The following is a 20206-nucleotide window of genomic DNA, read 5'->3' on the forward strand; positions in this document are numbered from 1 at the left end:
TTTTTTTAATCACTGTGTAGCATATTTCTTTAAAGTCAGAAATACCTATTCTTCTGTCTTGAAACAAAATGTGAAAATTCACAGTTGAAATGTCCGTAGAATTAAACATAAAAATGAGACATGCTATAACTCCAATGTAGAAAACTGATATGCTAAGAGGAAAAAGGAAATCAGGAAAGAGAAAAATTATATATATTCATAAGTAAAATGGATTTTTTTCATACATATAAGGCATTGTGGTGAAAATAGCGCAAGTAGTTAACGGTTTATAAAATCAAAGTTAAATAAGGAATATTATAAAATCCAACAGATGAGTTCATTGAAAATTGTGATGACGTATTCTCCCCATGTAAATAATAAAGCCAAATAAATTGCAATTATTTTATTGCTATATATAACATTATACTTACTAGTTTTATATTCATGTATTTTTCTGCTGTTTAAAGCAGTCAGATATTTTTTCCCACAAAATTAATGATTTCGTCATGTTCCCAACACTTCCTCTACTAGTAGTGTAATAGTGTAATACTACTTTTCCTTGTGCACTCATATACTATATGCCACAGTTTTTTATTTTTTTTTTTAATGAATTTTTTTTTATGTTACTTTGCTGCCAGTTCATTGAGACTAATGATGAGGGATATCTTAACTTGCCTTGGTTTAATTGAGCTGCCTTTGCAATATCCCAGTGTATTGTCGATTCATGGAACAAAGGCAAGAGGTTTAAACCATAATTATATTCTTATATAATTAGCTGTCATTAGCTGCTGATACTAAATTGTCAGAAAAACCTGTTGATTTTTTTCTGACTTTTGCAAGCACTGTAATTTTGCTTTGTTACTGGAGATGGGGAATGTAACTCTGCTGCCTGCTTGTCAACAGAACGTGTTCAGTGAATATATAATTGTAGCAGAGCTGTGAATGGGAATGCTGAGTTAGAAATGTTATGTACTGACCTTGCACTCCCTAGCTGGGACATCAGGTCCTGTGACAGGTGCCAGGCATTGTTTTTGTTAACATTTAAGAGGGCTATGTTACTTTCAAATAGAACCAAGGATATACTTTAAAGAAAAATAAATCAGAATGACTGAATGCACATATCATACTTACCTTGTTAGCTGGAGCAACTTCGAAGTGTTTACTAGTTTCAACATTTGAGTGAAACAGAAAAGAAGCACCAGAGTCTTAAAAAAAATAATAAAAATCTTGCATCTCAAAAATGTACACCTTTGTTTTGAGTTCCTCATGTTCTGATTCTCAGTATATTATTATTATTAATAACAATAATAATGATAATTTTATAATTCCAGTTTCAAATGGTGGTCTCATTAAGTTCAGTCACCAATGGGAGTATTATTCAGTGCCTAAAGCTCTTTTTGTAAGTAGCCTAAATGCAAAGTATTTGTAGGTTTGACTCTTTAAGATTGAACAATAAAATCTTCATATTTTAAAAAAGGGAAGATATCTCTTTTCCACAAAAATATTTATTAAGTTCAGGGTATGATCTATTCTACCAATGCTGAAGATTGTCTCAGGTATTAAAATATGAATTAGGTCATGTGCTGTCTGCAAAGGGGTCTGGTGGACATCATGGCTAGTCAAGCACTTTCCTGTACAGTTAGGCATACTGTACGTAGCCATTTTTTTCATAGTCAACTACTGTAGAGAAGGCAAAGCTGGTTTCTTTGCTTTAATTTTCTTGTCCTTTATGAGACATAAGTCATATTTGTACAGATTTCAATTGGAACAGATCTATTCTGCTTTTTTTATTATTATTATTAGAATTAAAGATTGTTTTAGCCTCGCTCCCTTTTATCTATGCCTTTTGGGGGAAAAGGTTACATGTTCAGAACTGAGCTGAGATGATTATTTTATGCAAATGCACAAAATTTCAGGTATTCTTTTCTCTCTCATAATATCTCTTCTTTTTTGTATTGTAAGTGGTTCAAAAAGGTATTCTTTCAACATGGTGGTGAAGTTCAGCTGGTGCTGGGTGGAGAACTGCATGACAGTGTGACAATGTTGTGACAAGGTTAGGAGTTAGGTGTGACAAGGTAAGGAGTATTAAAGGTTGATAAAGTTCTGTAGAATCCCAGGGAGGAGCTGAGTTTAGGCAATTACATCTGTATGCTAGTGAAAACGTGCGATATTTCAGCAGGCTCTTTTATGTAACTGTAATGTGTGCCCCAACCTGTTACTCATTTTTAAGTGAGAGAGAAACTTAAACTTTAGGGTTTACCAGAAATCCTCATAATTGTATAATCAAATTGTGTTAATTAAACTGACACTGGATACCAAAACAGCAGATGAGTCAGGGAATGTAAGGCAAAAATTCTTTTGAAACTGTTTTTCTGAAGTTGTGTCATGCATAGAAAACACTGTCATGTTTTTATTCATCACTTGAAATGGTTTTGACTCCTATACTTTTTTTATTTTATGTCCTTTATCTGACTAATGAGGCATCTTCAATCCTTTGTTCAAAGATGAAATGTTCTCTATAACCATCCTCCTTTACCATCTCCTCTTTCCCCTTTTTCACTTTCTCCTTCCCTTCTACAGATTCTTAATTCTCCTTTTTTCCTTTATTTTTGTTTGTGTTTTTCCTGATTGCATGTTGGTAAACGATCCTACGGATATATCTGTATATCAAGAACTTCTTTTGGAATAACAGTGCAGTTTTTCAATATGAATGTCCATATTTATAATAATGTTATTTTTAATAATGTTTATATGAACAATAACTATAGTGGCTTTATGTGCTTGAAACAACAATACCATTTCCTGGTTAGATACAGTTAATTTGTGTATTGTTTTTGAATCAGAGCTATAAATATACAGATCAGAACCACACAAAATGAATCTGTTTCCATATTGGAGAAGACTGACACTGTCTAGAATAGCATCAGCCACAGATTTCTATTTTATTTGTTATTGCTTTTCATTAAAATACTGTCATTTTGAAGGTAGATATTAATTCAAAAATCCAGTAGCGACTCCTTTAATTGCTTCCTATCAATAATGAATATTGATGCCTTATATATTTGCTCATATAACGAAAATGAAACCAGTACAGTCTAATTCTGTTTGGTATATGTAACCAAATCAGTCTAATGACAAAAGTGCATTCATACTTGAATTGAGCCTGAAATTCCAACCAAATTAGGGAGTAGAACTTTATACCTTTAATCAGATTCTTAGTACAAAGGTAGCACATACAGCAGAATTTTTCCTAGCATCTATGTCTAGTGACATTTAAGCACCTTATTAAAGATTCCTTCAAAATACTTAAGGATTAATTTATATTATAAAAGATGTTTATATTAATGATAGTGATTTTCTTTCCTTACAGTGCAAATTAGACTATCAAGCTTGTGTCTCAGGAAAACAAATCTCAGTGAAATGTGAAGGACGTTGCCCTTGCCCTTCTGACAAATCCACAAGTACAGGGAGAAATGATAGGAGAGGTGAGTGATGATAATTTGTATGATATTTTTAACATCTCATTTCTAGAAGGAAATAAGATTTGGTTCATAGAACAGCACAGTGATCACAAACGATTATTAAAAAAAAAAAAAAAGTTTTATTAAAGGGTCTTTGCAGTGGCTTTTGAAATTGTACCTACAATAATACACAACTGTGATTTTCAGTGAAGCTATTTTAGTACAACTTATTGTTCTTTTATTACTCTTTAGTACTCCTCAAGATACCTGTAGCTGCACTTAAGACAGAAAAAATCATTCCTTGCTCCTTACTGCTTTCAACTGAATTTTCAATAAAATGAAGTAATAGAGGGAAAAAAAGGCCACTTAAAGTCCTTATTAAAGCTTATAGGAGCAAGCAGTTGCACTTAAACTACAGAAATATTGGTAAAGGCTGTCATATAATAGTGAGTTCTTTGAAAAGTAGACAGGAATAAATCAGCTTCCTTTTGGACCATGCATGAGATTAGGCTGCAGAAAAACACAGTTGCTTAGTACTACTGCTTCTTAGCCACTGGTGCAGCTGGAGAAAAAAAAAAAAAAAAAGTGGCTAAGCACATTTATATTTCAGTGATTTTCAGGTGACTTTGAAAGGTTGTTGTTAAACAAAACAAGATACAATCTTTGGTGCTCATAAATAAATCCATCATAGCATGAGGTTTTAGGCCACCATGGACCTGAATGCATGATTGGAGGTTGAATTGAATTTAAAACATTGTGGAAGAGACAGTCATATGCAGTTAATGTGGCCCCTTTGATAAGACATAGAGTATATAGTATTAATGAGGTTGTGGTTTGCACTAGCAACAATTTCTTCCTTTCCAGCAGTGATCGAGGGATATTTGCTTAAAAATGGGCATGAACTGAAATTAAGATTATCAGATGAAAAGTATCTCTCTGTGAATAGTAGACCTGTCATTCTTTTAGCTTTTGCACATGATATAATTATCCTCATTTTTTACTAATATCAAATTATCATTTTCTCTATGTTAAGCTGTTTCACCTGTTACAGGTGATATTTTTTATCCTGGTGTGTGTGTTCTTAAGCAGACTATTTTTGGTATTCCTGTTAACATTGAAAACAACCTATAAATAAACTTTATTGGCTTCAGCAAAATGGAATTGTTTTTAATTAGTACTGGTAGGAATGAACTCTTGAAGATTTATTTTGCCAAAGGATCAAGATTGCTTATGCTTAGTTATGCAAAAGAGAAAGAAGAAAAAGCCTATATTAGTATAGGAATTAACACTAATCCTGTGCTAACAGATTGTTGGGGCAAGCAAAAATCAGGGCTTTTCCAGCTGCTACGTTTTACTGGAATATTGAAATTTGAATATCATTACTTTACAAAGCTGAAGGACAGGTGACATGAGAAAAATGAAAGTGGGCTGACTGTCATTACTGAAATTTCAGCCATTATTGTAACTGAATACAAATTTTCTGCTTAAGAATCCAATTATTTTCTTTAAATTGAAGTCTGTTAAGTGTTCTTGGCTGTGTATGCACCTGTGAATTGCTTAGAAATTTGACAAAATCAAAGAGGCAAAGTAAGATTAGTGCTTCAGTTTCAAGGATAACTTAAGTGAGGGTTTCCTAAAATATATCCCTGATCCAAAACATTTTTTTAATTTGTTAAGGTTGATGAATTCTGCCCTTTTTTATTTTTTGGTGTATCTAGGAAGCAAACATATCTATGAACTTCCACAAAATACTCTCGGTATGAAAGTCTATACTCCTGTGGGATTTGGTGCATCCAGGTCAAACTGGCTTGTACATTTGTGCATGAAGGGATTTCACAGAGTTAGTTTTCATTTTCCTAAGCTCTTCTATTTGTTGGTTTTGTTTGTTTTCTATTGGTTAAGTGGGACTAGAAACAAGGAAGGCTTCTGTGACACTGTCTGCATTTTTTAAGACTGGGGAGACTTCTATCCCCTTGGCAGTACCTGGGCACCATTTTTTGCTCTAGACATTATGTATGATCCTTTTGTGCTGAGGCAGTCTAAGCCCTGTCTTTCACCTGTCATAAAGGATGTTTTTTGCTAGTCCTGATCTTCAGTCTGATGATCATACTAGCAAATATGCACGATGCACAGTGTAGGCTTACCAACTATCACTAGGATGAGGAGATTAAAACATTCAATGGGGTAAATGTAGATGTTGCACTTGTTTTTTAAGATGTACAAAATCACATTAGTCTTTGATACTGTTAATTCTGCACAGCTTGTCTGCATTACCTTCTAGCAAGTCCATTGTCCATCCTCCCACCCATCCTCAACTATCTAGAAAACAAACACCAAGTCAATCCTTTTTCTGCTTTTCTCTTGGGTATAAAGCATGATTATCCTCCATACTCCACTATCTAAAACGAGGAGGAGATTGTACACTAGCATCTGTGCTACATAGCATCTGCAATTATGTTCAACCTGTTCTGTAACTGCCATGAATGAGATAGAGTAAATGAAAACCTGCAGTGCATCTGGATAGCAGGATTGTTCACGAACCATCAAGATTAGAGCTTTTACCATATTTGATTTCATCTCACTCACTCATGTGCACACACAGTGCTACTTTCACTAGATCTCAATGTGCCTTCCAAGCGGAGAGATCACTGCTGACTTAGGACAGCCATGTAGAAAGTCCTGCTGTGCAGCTGCTTGCAGTTACCTGTCTCAAGTGGTTTGGCCATGGTGTTTGGGAATCCCCCAGCGTTCTTCTCAACACACCTCTTTGACCTCCAGGATCTTTACTCATTTCCAGGATCTTTCCACCACCCAGGATCTTTCATGGACCACTTCTTTCTGGAAACTTATTATTCTTATCAGGATCCATCAGTCCCTACCACACTGTTTTCCCAGCCTAAATAGTGCAAAGGCACATGTGATCATCCTCCTAATTGTTATTTCTGTCCCATGTCTCTTTATTTAATGGAGAATAAGTGACATGCCACTTTTGTTTAGTACAGGTTTTATCAGTATTTATGCCAGTCCATACTGATTGCATCTAGCTTTATGCTTGAGGGTTCAAAAGTTTGATTTTTAGGCATTCACAGACACACACACAGATTTACCTTCTTCCATGTTAGTGTTCACAGTTTAAACTCTTTTTGCAGCTACCATAACAGCACATTTATTTGAGGTTTTGGTTTCACGTAGTACTTTACAATTCACCAGCCTTCATCTACTCTTTCACTAAATTACAGTGTATTATGAACCTCTTGGCAGTTGGCTATTTTGACTTCACTTAAGTCTTCATTTTCTTTCAGCCAAGTTAAAGTTAAAATAATAACAGAAAAATTTCCTCAGGAAAAATGTAGTTAGTTAATAATAAGGAAGTAGAGGCATAGGAAAAAGGGCTTTTGTATTAGAATGTTTTCTTGTCTCATTAACAGATTTTCCTTTTACTTAGAGTGTTTCCTTAAAAAAAAGTTTTGATTTTTTTAGAACAAAAATAGTTTTACTGATTGCTCTTTTGTCATTAAGTACTTTTTACTAATTTTTATTTATTTTTTATTTTTTTTTAGCCATGTATTTTCCCAGCCAGTATTAAGTAGCAGTAAATTCTTAATTGGATTCTTCCTGATTGTCTAGTCCAGCACTGATTCATGTTTGATTTGTATCAATTTGATTTGAAGCCTATGACTAGATGCTCAAGCAGAAAATACAGTATAACAAAAGTACATATTGCCAACATCGCATTCTTAAGGAAAAAAAAAAGTTTTAACATATGATTACAAGAGGTGGGATGAGAGAGTGTTCTCAGAAGTTCTGAATTCATTTCATGGCTTTGGTACAGGAATTCTACTATCTTCTTAAAAAATAAATATTCCATTTTGTAATAATAAGTTGTTAATAAAGGCATGGAAAACTGCAAGAACAAGAAGTTGAACAAACTGTATTTAGTCACAAATGAACTTCATGCTTAGCAATAATATTCTATAATGCACGTTAATATATTCAAAATGCTTTTCTCAGATGTGTGAATTTCCTTTGATGTTAATGAACACCATTAATGATCATTGCAGTTGCATAACTAAATCAGAGATACCTTGGCATGATCCCAGAAGCATTAAGGCTTTCTTTCTAGTTTATTTAATGTTGCTTTTGTTATTTTGAATTTTTGGTGAAATGTAAAATGTATCTCTTCAGAGCAATATACTCATATTCTCACATAAGTATGTACAATCTATTCAGTGAACACAACCACAAATTGAAGCCTGTTACATTTTATATTTTTAATTTTTGAATATTTATTGAAATGGCCCTCATTCAGGAGACAGCTGGTGTTACTTCATACTTTTCATTATATGTGATGTAATTCAAAAACTGAGACATTGTAATGAATAAAGATACTCTTATCAATATGTTCCTTAACAAAAACTTCTAGATGCATAATGGAAAGTTTCATTTTTTACTCTCTTATACAGCATAAGTAAAACACAAAGGCAAAAAAGCTATTGTAAAATTTGCACAAACTTCTCTACTTTGATGTTAGTCCAGCTTTATTCAGTGACTTTGTCAGTTCTAATTTTAATGGCATTACTCTGAAAATGTATCTTGGCCCACTGTACTGTCTTGTGCTGCATTAACTTTTTTCACTCTGAGGGTGGTGAGGCTCTGAAACAGGTTTCTCAGAGAGGTTGAAGATGCCCCACCCCTGAGGTGGACTGAGTTTTAAATCACACCCCAACCTCCAGAAAATAAAAAAGGAGGATCCAGACAATAGCCCTCTGGAGTCAGCTGTAGCAGTTAAAATTTCTCAAAAGCTGCAGAAAGATGCAGAGAAATGAATATGTCAGTCCTTGAAAGAAATTGTCCCTCATCCATTCAGAAATTGAGATAGATTATTCACTGCACTCCTTGCATCAGTAAGATTTCCTTACTTAGCCAAGACATTTCCTTCTGTTTCTCCTTTACGTGTTAAGTAGATTATATGGAGGCCTACTTACTAAATAAATTTTATATATATATATGTATATATAATGCAAATAATATGAAAAACAAACAGGAGGTAAGATTTTCTTGCTGGTCTGTCTTTTTTTCTTGTCTGGACCAAATTCCTAGTGCACGTCTTTCTATCTCACAGCACCATAATATGATATTAAATTTGCTAATGCAAATGACAAAATTCCAGTACGTCTAAAGACGTAGTCCCCATAAAGATACACTTGGCATTTCTACATTTACAGGAATGTTCTCAATAAACATGTTTTGAATGCCAGGGTGGCAGATGAGTGTATGGCTGACAACTTTAACTCCGGACAAATTGCTTTTAGGGGTATCTGAGAAAAACAATCAGTAGTCAGCTGGATAGAATTTACTGTGCAGGAATTTGCTATACTGATGTTGGAAAAAAATTTTTCCTTAAATCCAAAAAGCTTGGAAACCAGTGATCTATGTCTATCTTCTAGGGCTACAGTAACACTGATAAATGTGTCACGACATCCCCAGATTCCTGGTTTCCCAGAACCTTACTATAGTCTATATTATGGATTTGACTGATGTGTGCTATAGCTCCCTCCTGGTTCATGTCTTTGGATGTTTTCTTCATGGAAGCAAGGTTGGGATTCTGTCCCAATATACAGTCAAGGTCCAGCTGAAACATACACTCAGAACTGGTTGAAGGTCGTGCAATTTAGACTGAAAAAGGTGTAATACTGTGGGTAATATATTAAATATTAATTTTCATTAGCTACCAAAATAGAAAAATTTGCTCACAAAAAAAATGTTGAGTGAATTTCTAATTAATTCTATAGTAAGAGATCACTTGGTATTTTCAATAAAGTATCAGAGGTAGGCATATTTGTGAAAGAATGGGCTTCTCTATATCTGATCATTTAGGGAGCACAATATAGATAACATAGGAAGCTGCTATAAAGTTTATGCTCTTTAAGTCTGAACTTTTGGTAGAAGGAAGTCAAAAGGCAACACTGCATGCTGAAAATATTTTCAGTTAGCGTATTTGAAAGACTAATCATAGAACATAAGTGCTCTCTCAGCTGCATCCTATTTTACACTGAATACTGACGAATTGTTAATTGCTGTGAGGAGATGATGATAAGTAACGGTAGGATTAAAGACATTGTGGAATCTGTTACATTCTATGTGCATTGATGCTTGAAAAACAAATATAGGAACTTTTTTTTATTTTTATTTTTTGACAAAGAGCAAAGCAGCATTCCCCCAAATCCTCTTACTTTATTTACATACCAGCATCCTCTCAATGCATGACTGCATCCATGCTTCATATAGTACAGGTGTAGATGCCAAAGAAGAGCTTTTGCTCCCTTTGCATGAAAAGAGAATGTTGAATGTTTTCCAGAGTTCACAAATGCAGAGATTTAGGGCCAAAACCAGCATTTGTGATATAGAGAAGGAAATAGGAAGAGCCATTATAAGAGACAATAAGCCAAAATTCCCATCTCAAAGATGAAGAAATTCATGCTGTGTGGTCAAGGTTAAAATTTAACTATCAAACCTCAAATAAAGTGACTCTTCAAATGAAATATATGCTAGGATGTAGTGCTTTGTAGTGCTTTTTACTAATGCACTGTGATGTTTGAGGTATTTAGAAATATACTAGTATGTTTTAAAATATTTCACAAAATATCTAATCATAGCATCTAATTTTACAAAGCCATACTTTTTTTCAGAAAATATGCGATTCCCCTATTAAAAGAAGTACTAAGAGAAGTGTGCTGTTTTTCATCATGGAGAAATTAGTCTCTTGTTAACTGTCTCAGATGAATATGCACAATAAATGGAAAAAGAGTCTTACTTAGTAGTTTGGAGGCATAGACAGAGGAACATTTAATACATGTTAGTTAAATTTGCCTTAGGTAATAGTGAGCTTTCCAGTCGACTGTTTTTCACAACCATGTATTTGTAATTCAATAAAATACTTTGTTATATAATTGCTAGTGCAATTCTATGGAATGCAATATTAAATGAATGAAATTCTTTATACTTCTTTAGTTGCTTAAATTTCATTAGAAATTTTTGATAATTTCCCTCAAAATAGTTTTTAATGAAGCCAGAAATGCATGTGTACAACTATCAGTGGAAGCTTCAAAACCAGAAATTTGTTTCATTCATTTGGGTATGTATTGTCTGAGAGTGATGTTACTTTCTGGTCTAACCACAAAAATCAGATCTGGGCTATTATTTTCTTTCTTGCCTTTACTACTACGGTCAGTGTGAATGTTGCCATTTGTTTAAATATAGATAGACTCTCACGCTGTGACTCAGTTAGTTTTAGAGGAAAAGACATTATATGTAGGAGAGCATTCTTACTCTGCTGTTGTTTTTGAAAACTTTTGTGATTTTAAAGAAACTACAGAAGTAACATGTACATGTATTATTGTATATCTATTTTAGTTCTTTATAGGATATTGACTTAGCAGTAAATGTCCACTTTGCTTTTATTGCTTTTTATACTATAATGCATAGTATTCACTTTTAAATCTCAAAACAGTTCATCTTAGACCTATATTTGTCCAGGCATGCAAGCTGAAACGCTATTTTTCACTTTGCTTAATTCATCATGTACTTTTACAGTAATTGTGAGCTGTAAGTATACATTATATGTACAACAAAGCCATTTGAAAGTAAAGAGAAAATTGATGCATTGTAGATTTTTATGCTTTGATATTGGGTCAGGCCATTAAGAAAGTCTTTTCTCTGTAAGATGTATATAAGCTGCCTTGTAGACCATTTTTACTTGATCTGTAATAGGAAGCGCTATTGTTTAATCAGATTCTATTGCTTTAGTATTATTATATTTTAGGAATTTTTTTTTTCCCTAAGATAGGAGAGTAATAATCTTAGTGAGGATTCATTTGTATCGAGAAATTATTTTCATATCTGATATAATATAAAGGGAATTTGTTAGCACAATAATATTATATTAGTCTATCTGTAAAAGACTGTTATTTCATATTCATTAATGTGTTTGTGTAATATCAGAAGCTTAATGGAACAAATTGTATTCCTTCAATGTTAAAATAGATTTTCTTTATGAACCTTTTGTTGATTCATAAATAGAATTTGCTTTCACTTGAGTGACACTGAGAAAAGTACTGTTGTATTAAAACTTAAAAAAAAAAAAAAAAAAAAAAAAGGGCTTCTTCACCCAAATTGGTAGTAGTCTAATGCAGTGTGGTGTGAAATAAGAGAGAATTTATTTGGAATGAAAAGGTGTTTATGGCCTGTATGCTCACAATCCCCTGACTCCCCTATCTAGCTTGTGCCTGAGCAAACCATGTGTGCAGTGTTCCTTCCCCTGTAACCCAGGGAAGGGCTGGTAATGAGAGGGGTACAGGATGCTTGCCAGGTCTTGTCTGTGTGTGATGTAGCAAAGCACACCTGGACTTGGCAGATGGGAAGCTCGAGGATCTAATAGTTTAGTCAGATTAATGAGACCAGGAGGTAAAATGTAAGAAATACTGAGGGCCTGTGGCTGTGTTTGAAGAGCTGGGGAAATGGAGATGTAGCTGTGTGACCTGTTGTTAGGTTGAAGAGATTACTCCATATATTATTTTTGCTTCAAGTGTTTGAGTTTCTCCTGTAATTTCATACTCCATTTTTGGTATGAGTAGGATTTCAGACCTTTTACATGGAATAGGACAAGAACAAGGGTATATTCATTTTGTTTTGAATGCCTTTATGATTAAAAAAAGAAAGGTCAGATTGGTTAGGTCATTAACAAACGACCTTTAAGCTAAAAAGGAAATATTAAAAAAAATCTTCCTTTCCATTCTTACAGGCATTAGAGTATTTGGGAATAAGGAATATAAATAAAAGGATCCACAGTAACTAAATCAACAGAGGAGTGGCCAGCAGTTCAAGGGAGGGAATTGTACCCCTATGCTCAGCCTTTGTGAGGCCCCACCCAGAGTGCTGCATCCATGTTTAGGGCCCTGAAAGATGTGGACCTGTTAGGGTAGTACAGAGGAGGGATACAAAGATGATGAGAGGGCTGGAGCACTTCTCCTGTGAAAACAGGCTGAGAGAGCTGGGGCTGTTCAGCCTGTAGAAGAGCTCCAGGGTGATCTTATTGCAGTTTTTCAATATTTAAAGGAGTCTTATAAAAATGCTGGAGAGCAACTTTTTGCTTGGGCAGATAATGATGGAACAAGGGGTAATGGTTTTAAACTAAAAGAGGGGAGATTTAGATTAGACGTTAGGAGGAAGATCTTCACTGAGCGTGTGGTGAGGCACTGGAACAGGTTGCCCAGAGAGGCTGTGGTTGCCCCATCCCTGGAGGTGTTCAGTGCCCTGGGAAACGTGATCTAGTGGGTGGCATTCCAGCCCATGGCAGGGAGGTTGGAACTGGATGACCTTTAAAGTTCCTTCCAACCCAAGCCTGGTTCTGTGAAAAAGAACTTTTTATTGTTTTCAGGATTAAGTGAAATCCTTAGAAGAGATTTTTTGCTGAGTGTTGTCTACATTTCAACAAGCTAACGCTAAATGGAAACCTGGGATATTACATACCTATTGCTGGAAATAATTCTTTGCTTACAGCTCCATCTTTGCAACATCAGCCTTCTCCAGAACAGCTTCCTCTTTGCCTTTTTGTAGGGCTGCTTTGTTATTTCCAAGTCCTTCCATTTGTAATGACTGCTTTTGGAATTTTGGATACTCAAATCTACAGATTGTCAAACCCAGGTATATCAGGTCCCCAAATTTACATTTATATGGAAAACTCTTCAGATGTCAAGGCTGTGAAAAGCAGTCCTAGCCTCCCATGTTCTGTGCTTTGAGATATTTCTTCTGTTACCAGCAAATAGACATGTAATTGTAGATCTGTCCCTCTGTTAAAAGCATTGGAATAATATGTTGTTCTCATTTCTAAGTACCTAAGATAGTGTGAGTGCTACATTTTTGCACACTGTGTGGGTATTTTCATCCTCAGACACCACTGTATGTCCTGCACCAGCTGAGCCTTTGAAAATGAAAGTGTTATGTTTGAGGGCAGAAGCACAGGTGGGATTTCTTTGGCTTTGTCCATACTGTCCATAGGGAACACTTTTGGAGTGAACTTTCCAAACTTTGTCTCAGGTAAAACTATTTGGTTCAGTTTAAATAAGTATATGAGAGTGAACTATCATACATGTAGTGGACGATGCACTTGAGGCTTAGGATTTATTGGCTTTTCTTTTTTTTTTTTTAATCCTTAATTTTTACGGACTGTTCAGGCAGAACCATTTAGACATTCTGGCGGTTTTAATGTAAAACTTTACAATGACAAGACTGAGTTTCATTCAGAGTTGCTTTCTTCCTTTTTGAAATAAACTATGCTCTATTCATATAGTTTTCACAAGCGAAAACAAACTCTTTAGGATATTGCTTTTAATTGATTTACTATGGAAGTTTTCATTAGCCTGGTTGATTTTTTAAATTTCCTTACCCCTTGTTTTCTATTGTAAAATAAAAAAGGAAAGTTCATGATTGTTATGTGTTTGAAGAAGGCAAGTTTTATCTTCACAGTAGATGATATCGCAGCATTGTCCTGTGGTTTTCTAGCCAAGAATATTCTCTGTGTGTGCTGCTGCAATTTTAAGAGAGGAGAATTAGACAAGTCATCATGATGAAAGAAGATAATTAAAGCTGTTTAATTTTGTGTTTGATAATCATTAAGTTTAATGTAGGTCATTAAACAATCCATGAACAATTTCAGTATTAGAGTCTCCAAAACATGCAAATTGTTAAAGTTTAGCCTGTGCAGCACAATAAACTCTATTAAACTATTTTAGATAGTCATAAGAGAATGTTTTTTTGTTTGTTTGTTTTGTTTTGGATATATTCTTTGACTTCTTTGCTCTATGCCAACCAGTACTTATGGATTATAAAGTTGGAAGCTTAAATACGGTTCAGACCATTAATATTATGTTGCATTTCCTTATAATGGCCATAATTGCCTTAATTATGTAAATGAAGGGGCCTTGCCAGTTTTATGATACATTAAAGGCTTTAGAAGTGTGTCACAGTAGTTCTATTCAGAGTAAATAACCAAAGAGACGTAGATCATATGCTAAGTATCTGGATTTACATTGTCTTTCTGTTTGTGCAGTGTCTGAATAAGCCAACAACATGCTGCTGTGTTTGAGTCTCTATTACTGGCATGATTGTAATGTTTTTTTTTCACTGATACTATTTTTATACCATCAATATGCAGTTCCATTTAAAAGTGATTCATTGCTCATCAATGGGAAATAAGTGCTAGAAAAATACTTTACTTATCAGATGATAATTTTAAACTAGGTTATTTACCCCTCCTGCTTATTTTTGGAAGATGAAACTTATGGTGGCAATCATAACCTGCTGCCAATCTATTTTGTGCTGTAATCATGTCAGCTTATTGGATGCTGAAGCTATAAGAGATCATTAGGAAACTCAGGAATGGAGTGATGGTTCAGTAGCATTCTGAAGGAGTGTTGGGTCAGTGAGTTTCACTGAGTTGTCTTCAAGTCAAAAGTAAACCAACTGGTATTTAAAGAATGTGCCATTTGCAACCAGTTCTCAGTAACAGTAATTGGATTTTTAGTAGTTTCATTTCCTATTTATTTTACAACTTCAATTGGACTGTGTATGCTTTTTGTTAAATAGTTGTAGTATCTCTAATATGAAATGATAATTTTTGAAATTTGGGAAAACTTTGACATTTTCTTTTTGAAATCCTTTAAAACCCAGGGATTAAAAATTATGTCTTTGGCTGTTTTTGTCAATGCTTCTGTAGTTACTATACTGAAATGACAGAAATAAAATGGAATATGATAACACTTCCTGAAGTATTATTTTTATTACATTTTTATGATTCATATTAGATCTCAGGAAAAAATGTAAACATTTATTTTTTAAGCAGACCTCTGTTATGAAAAATAATTTCTACTTAAGGTAAGTCTAAGCAAATATGCCAATAACTTATTATGCAAGAAAGGAATTTCACCTGGTGTCAACTTGTTCTTATTTACCTAATTTAGTCTCCCTTACTTAATTTCATCTTTCTTCCAATAATTAAAATATAATCAGATCTTCTGAAAAAAAAAAAAAAAAGACAAGAAAAGAAAAAAATGTTTTCACTAAAAAAGAACATTTCCTGAGCATGTGAACAGGAGAGAAGTAGACTTACTATTTCTTTTTTTATTTTTTTTAATTATTTTTCATTTTAAAGTTATTGTAGCTGAAATGGTTAAAAATGAATATTTTGTTATTAAAAGGAGAACAGAATGCCAAAAAAAGACTTTGAGTATGCATCAGAGAAAATGCTACATGTATCCTCTCTTCCTCAAGTGTTTTGTGAACTTTTAGTGTGTAAATAGATTAGTGGAAAACACCACAGATTTTCTGGTAGATTTTGTTCTGATAAATTTCAAGTGAATGTGGTAATTAAGCATTTACGTCCCCAGCTTTTGATAGTGATATTTGCTTCGGGTAAAATGTCCACAAAACTATGTCACATATCTTAATGGAAAGCTTGTATATTTGTTTCCAAAGAAGATCTTTCAATGCTAGTGATTTGAACATACAACATCCTGTATTTTGTTTTGCTATTGTGAAAATGCAGCTAACTTCAGACCTAAAAACCAAAAAAAGTAACTTGAGAGTTGTCCTAGTTACAAATGGCATTTAAGATAGGGAAGAGTTTAAATATCTGAGAAATATAATACTGCTTAAATATCTGCTGAAATTATGTTGATCCTAGCTTGTTCTCTCATCGAAACATAATTAATGGCTCTACCAAGGCATATGTAGCTCATATGGTTATTTTTATATCCTATGTATTTTAACTCATTTTCAGAACTGCCACATGTTCTTTTGGTTGGCCTCATATTTTGAGGCACTAATGGAAAAGTTTATATGGCTAGTGTTTTTTTAGTGATGCACTGAAAACGTTTAGTTGTGCAGGGAAAGTTCAACGACACTTAGGCCACATTTATGTCATCTGATTATCCTACTAACTGTCAAGCTGTGGTAATTTCTTAAAGTGTGAAAAGGTGATGCAACATTAAAAGAAGATTTAACAACATACCTCCTCGCCAGGGCAAATCTTACATGCAACAGTGTTTGTTTTTGAGGATGCGTCTTCCTCTTCCCTCTTGCTTCCAAAAATAATAATAAAAAACAGCCTTGTTGTTAATGCCCAGTTGCCATTTTACAGTATTCCACAAATCTTGCCAACTTTGACTCTTTTTGTAGGTTACTGCAGATTTACTCAAAATTTTAGTAAGAAAATGTACACAAATATGCACTATTATCAGCATCATCTAAATATATTTCAATCTAAATATACTGTAAGGGATGTATTTTTGTATCTCCAGGACTTTCACTACCATGAAAGCAGATTTTATTTTTGGAAAGAAAAAAAAAAGTGTACTCTGATGAATCAGCATTATGAAAGTATACATTAATAAAATGATTAGATAGATATTTTGTGGCTCAATTATCGCAATTACCCAATTGTGTTTCTTTTTTTCTGCTTCATGAAGTAGGCTACTTCAAAAGTCAGAAATCCACTAAATAAAACATTAAAGCTTTCACAGAAAATGGAAAACGCAACTTCTTCCCTGAAGGCACCAAGATCCATGAAATTAAGTATGGTATCTGTTTTAACCATTGTTCCTGCTGATACTGCAAGATCAAGTGTGAAAGCCACCTTGTATGCAAGCATCAGCAGTTGCTCAGTTGTATCAAACTGTAAGCTCTGTCTCATTAGCATGTGACACCTTTATGATAGTCTGAATAGTAAATGAGAAGCACTCAGCTTTAAAAAATAGCTACCCACTAAAATCTTTGAAAATCAGATTTATATTGGAATTTATTAGTACTGACTTTTTTTTTTTTAAGAAAAAACAATGTTGTATTTACCATTTAGAGGATTGCAATGCAAGTCAGAAGAAATCCTGTATTGCTACATATAGAATAATAATCCTTATCAAAATGGTTAGCATTACATATCATATATATTTAATTTATATAGAGACTTAATGAATTGACTTAGTGAACTAGTGAATTAGTGAAATGACTTAGTGAACTTAGTTCACTGCAGTTCTGTGTGCAGATGTATATGTTCTTCCTTTAGCCAAAACACAGAAAAATACATTCTGACCTCACATTTGTAAGGTACAAATTGAGAAATCTGTGGCTTAGCATAAGCCACATAACATAAAATATAATCATGAAAATGTGATTTAAAGCTCAAAATATATTTATCACAAAAAATAAAAATAAAAAATTGCTCGTCATCTTTAAAATGGTGAAGTAAATTCATGCATTTCCCAGAAAGCTTGGTATTTATGGAGTTTCAGTCCTTCTAGCCTTATATATTAGCTAGGTCAGAGTTCCAAGAAAGTCTTGGAAAAAAAAAGTTTGCATACAAGCACACAATGCAAAGGTCTATAATGCTTATATATATGTTAAAAATACAAAACTCAGCTTTACCTTACAAACACAAGTATTCATTTTCCTGTAGAAACTGGAACATTGAAACTATTCTGTGGAACTAAGAATTGTGTTTTATTCTGGGAGGTAACTTAGCCACATACAAGATATACTGAAAAGTATAATCATTAGTAGTGGACAAGAAACCCAAGATATATAAGATATTTTCCAGAACATTAGCTCATAAAAAGCATTTGCAAATAATGAAGATGGAAAGAAAAGGCTGTTCTGCAAGCTGTTTTAGCCTCGGTGATGTAAAATTCAATTAATCTGGTGTAAGCTTGTTAATAATGATTTATTCTTGACGTTTGGACCAAGAACACAAGGAGCCTTGGAAGTAATTATTAAATTGCTAACCATATGATTTTATACGTAGAAGAATGGTGACTACAAACAGCATATGAATAAGATTAGACTGAATTTCATTACTACAGACGTCATAGAATAATACTCGCTGAATCTGCCATTCCTTTTTAATTTACCTTTACACAAGACTTCTTCATACTGAAAAGAATGCCCCCTTTGCCATTTAGGACATAACTGAGGGAAATATTAATTATTATATGTCTATTAAGAAGACATTTCCAAAGACACTGATGGAGTTGGATTGCATTTTCTAAGCATGAAATGGCCTGGTCAGAACTACTACTCTTGCTCTGATATGCTTGAATCTTCAGAAATCCTATAAAAATACCTCTTTTCTTCCAGTCCTATGAAATTCCTCTTTTATTCCCAGAGTTTTAGGGTAGATAAAAAAACACATGCCTGAGAAATTGAAATGGGGTAACCCATGTCCTATATAGTTGAGTGGTTTATTCTATTATATCATATGGAGATAGGAGTCATTCCATTACATAAACAAAAAATTAATGAAAAACTGTTATCAAACATTATGAATACTAATCAGCATTATTCTAAATGACGTAAAGTTTCTTTAGAATTGGAAAACAAAGAGTAATGATGAAAACAAAGTACAAATGCCTAATGTGTTCTCAGTAGCATAGCAAACAAAATACAGTTTAAGGTTTTGGAGGGACCGTCTAACATAGAAATGAATACTCTAATTAAGACAAATGAGAATCCATAATAAAGTTTAATTTCAAGATTAGTGATATCACTGATATCTTATTTTCTACTATCAGTTTCTCAGTGTTAAACTGCAGCTTTTATTTATTTTGTAATATGTTTAATTCATGAAATAGCAGGTCATCCAAAATGAATGTTTTTGTAAAGACTGTTTAATTGCTTCTTCCAGTGCTCTAAGGAAAAACAGTTAGACATGAACTAAAAATTATGCATATCTACATGTTTTATTTGTACTGATTGCATAAATGGTTTGGTTATTAATAAAAATTTTTAGAGGAAGAATTATCTATATTACGACTTTACAACTTACTGTATACATGATAGAATTTTGAATATAGGTATTTTCCTTAGACATTTCCTGCAACTATTTAATTAGTCTTTTAATTAATTTGACAAAGGAGTGGTGGAGCAAAACCAATTAATATATTTTTGAAAATATAATTGCCAAAGAACATTTTAATGTTCGATTGTGATAGTAAGTTTTTTTTGTCTTTTGGTGTTACAAGTATCCTCATATTTCAGGGAAAGCTTGTTCTCTGCTACAGTTTCCTTCACTTTATTTTTCTTGTACAATTGCCAATGGGAAAAAAAAAATTATTTTAATATTTTTTCCATAATAGAATACATGTTATTTTGCTCCAGAACACAACTCACTCAGTAAGAGTATATTATGATAAATGTAAGAGGTACTTTGGTATAGAATTACAAGCAAACTGAAAAATATTTTATTTCACAGAAAACTTTTTAAGGCCAAAATGCTTAAAGAGGACAGCTGTGTTGTAGAAGAAAAGGTGCAGACAAAAATGCCTGGCTCATTAGCTCTCAACACTTTAAAATGAGAGGGATTAAAGAAGCAAACACTTTGGAAGAGGGAGAAAAAAAATATTATCAGGAAGAAAATGTTTCTTTAATTGTACTTTTGAATCATGTGTCCAGTTCTTTGTCCGCCAAGCAGGTGCTTGGCTGCCTAGTGCAGAAAGGGGAAGAGACCAGGACTCTTTTTTATTTTTTATTTTTTTATGGCTAGATTCAGTCATATGTTTATGTTCTAAAGTTCTGCTGAAGAGCTTACCTATGTGTTTTTTGTGGATGGTAGATTAGAAACAAATATAATCTCAATACCTAAGATACCTAGTTGACCAACTCTCAGAGAGGTTTTGGAGAGTTTGTGTGAATTGCAGGTTGTTACCACTGCTTGTATCCAC

At 33.5% G+C, this 20206-nt stretch overlaps 1 protein-coding gene across 1 annotated transcript in view; it reads left to right on the forward strand.

Annotated features, from left to right (window-relative positions):
• SPOCK3 (SPARC (osteonectin), cwcv and kazal like domains proteoglycan 3) overlaps positions 1 to 20206 on the forward strand; it is a 194705-nt gene that overhangs the window by 132159 nt on the left and 42340 nt on the right. The window contains exon 6 of the mRNA XM_082759052.1: positions 3350 to 3464. Within this exon, the coding sequence (XP_082615178.1) occupies positions 3350 to 3464 (115 nt within the window). The remainder of the gene's footprint in view (positions 1 to 3349; positions 3465 to 20206) is intronic.

The sequence above is a fragment of the Aythya marila genome, assembly GCF_965140915.1.
Source record: "Aythya marila genome assembly, chromosome: 4".
Lineage (NCBI taxonomy): Eukaryota > Metazoa > Chordata > Aves > Anseriformes > Anatidae > Aythya > Aythya marila.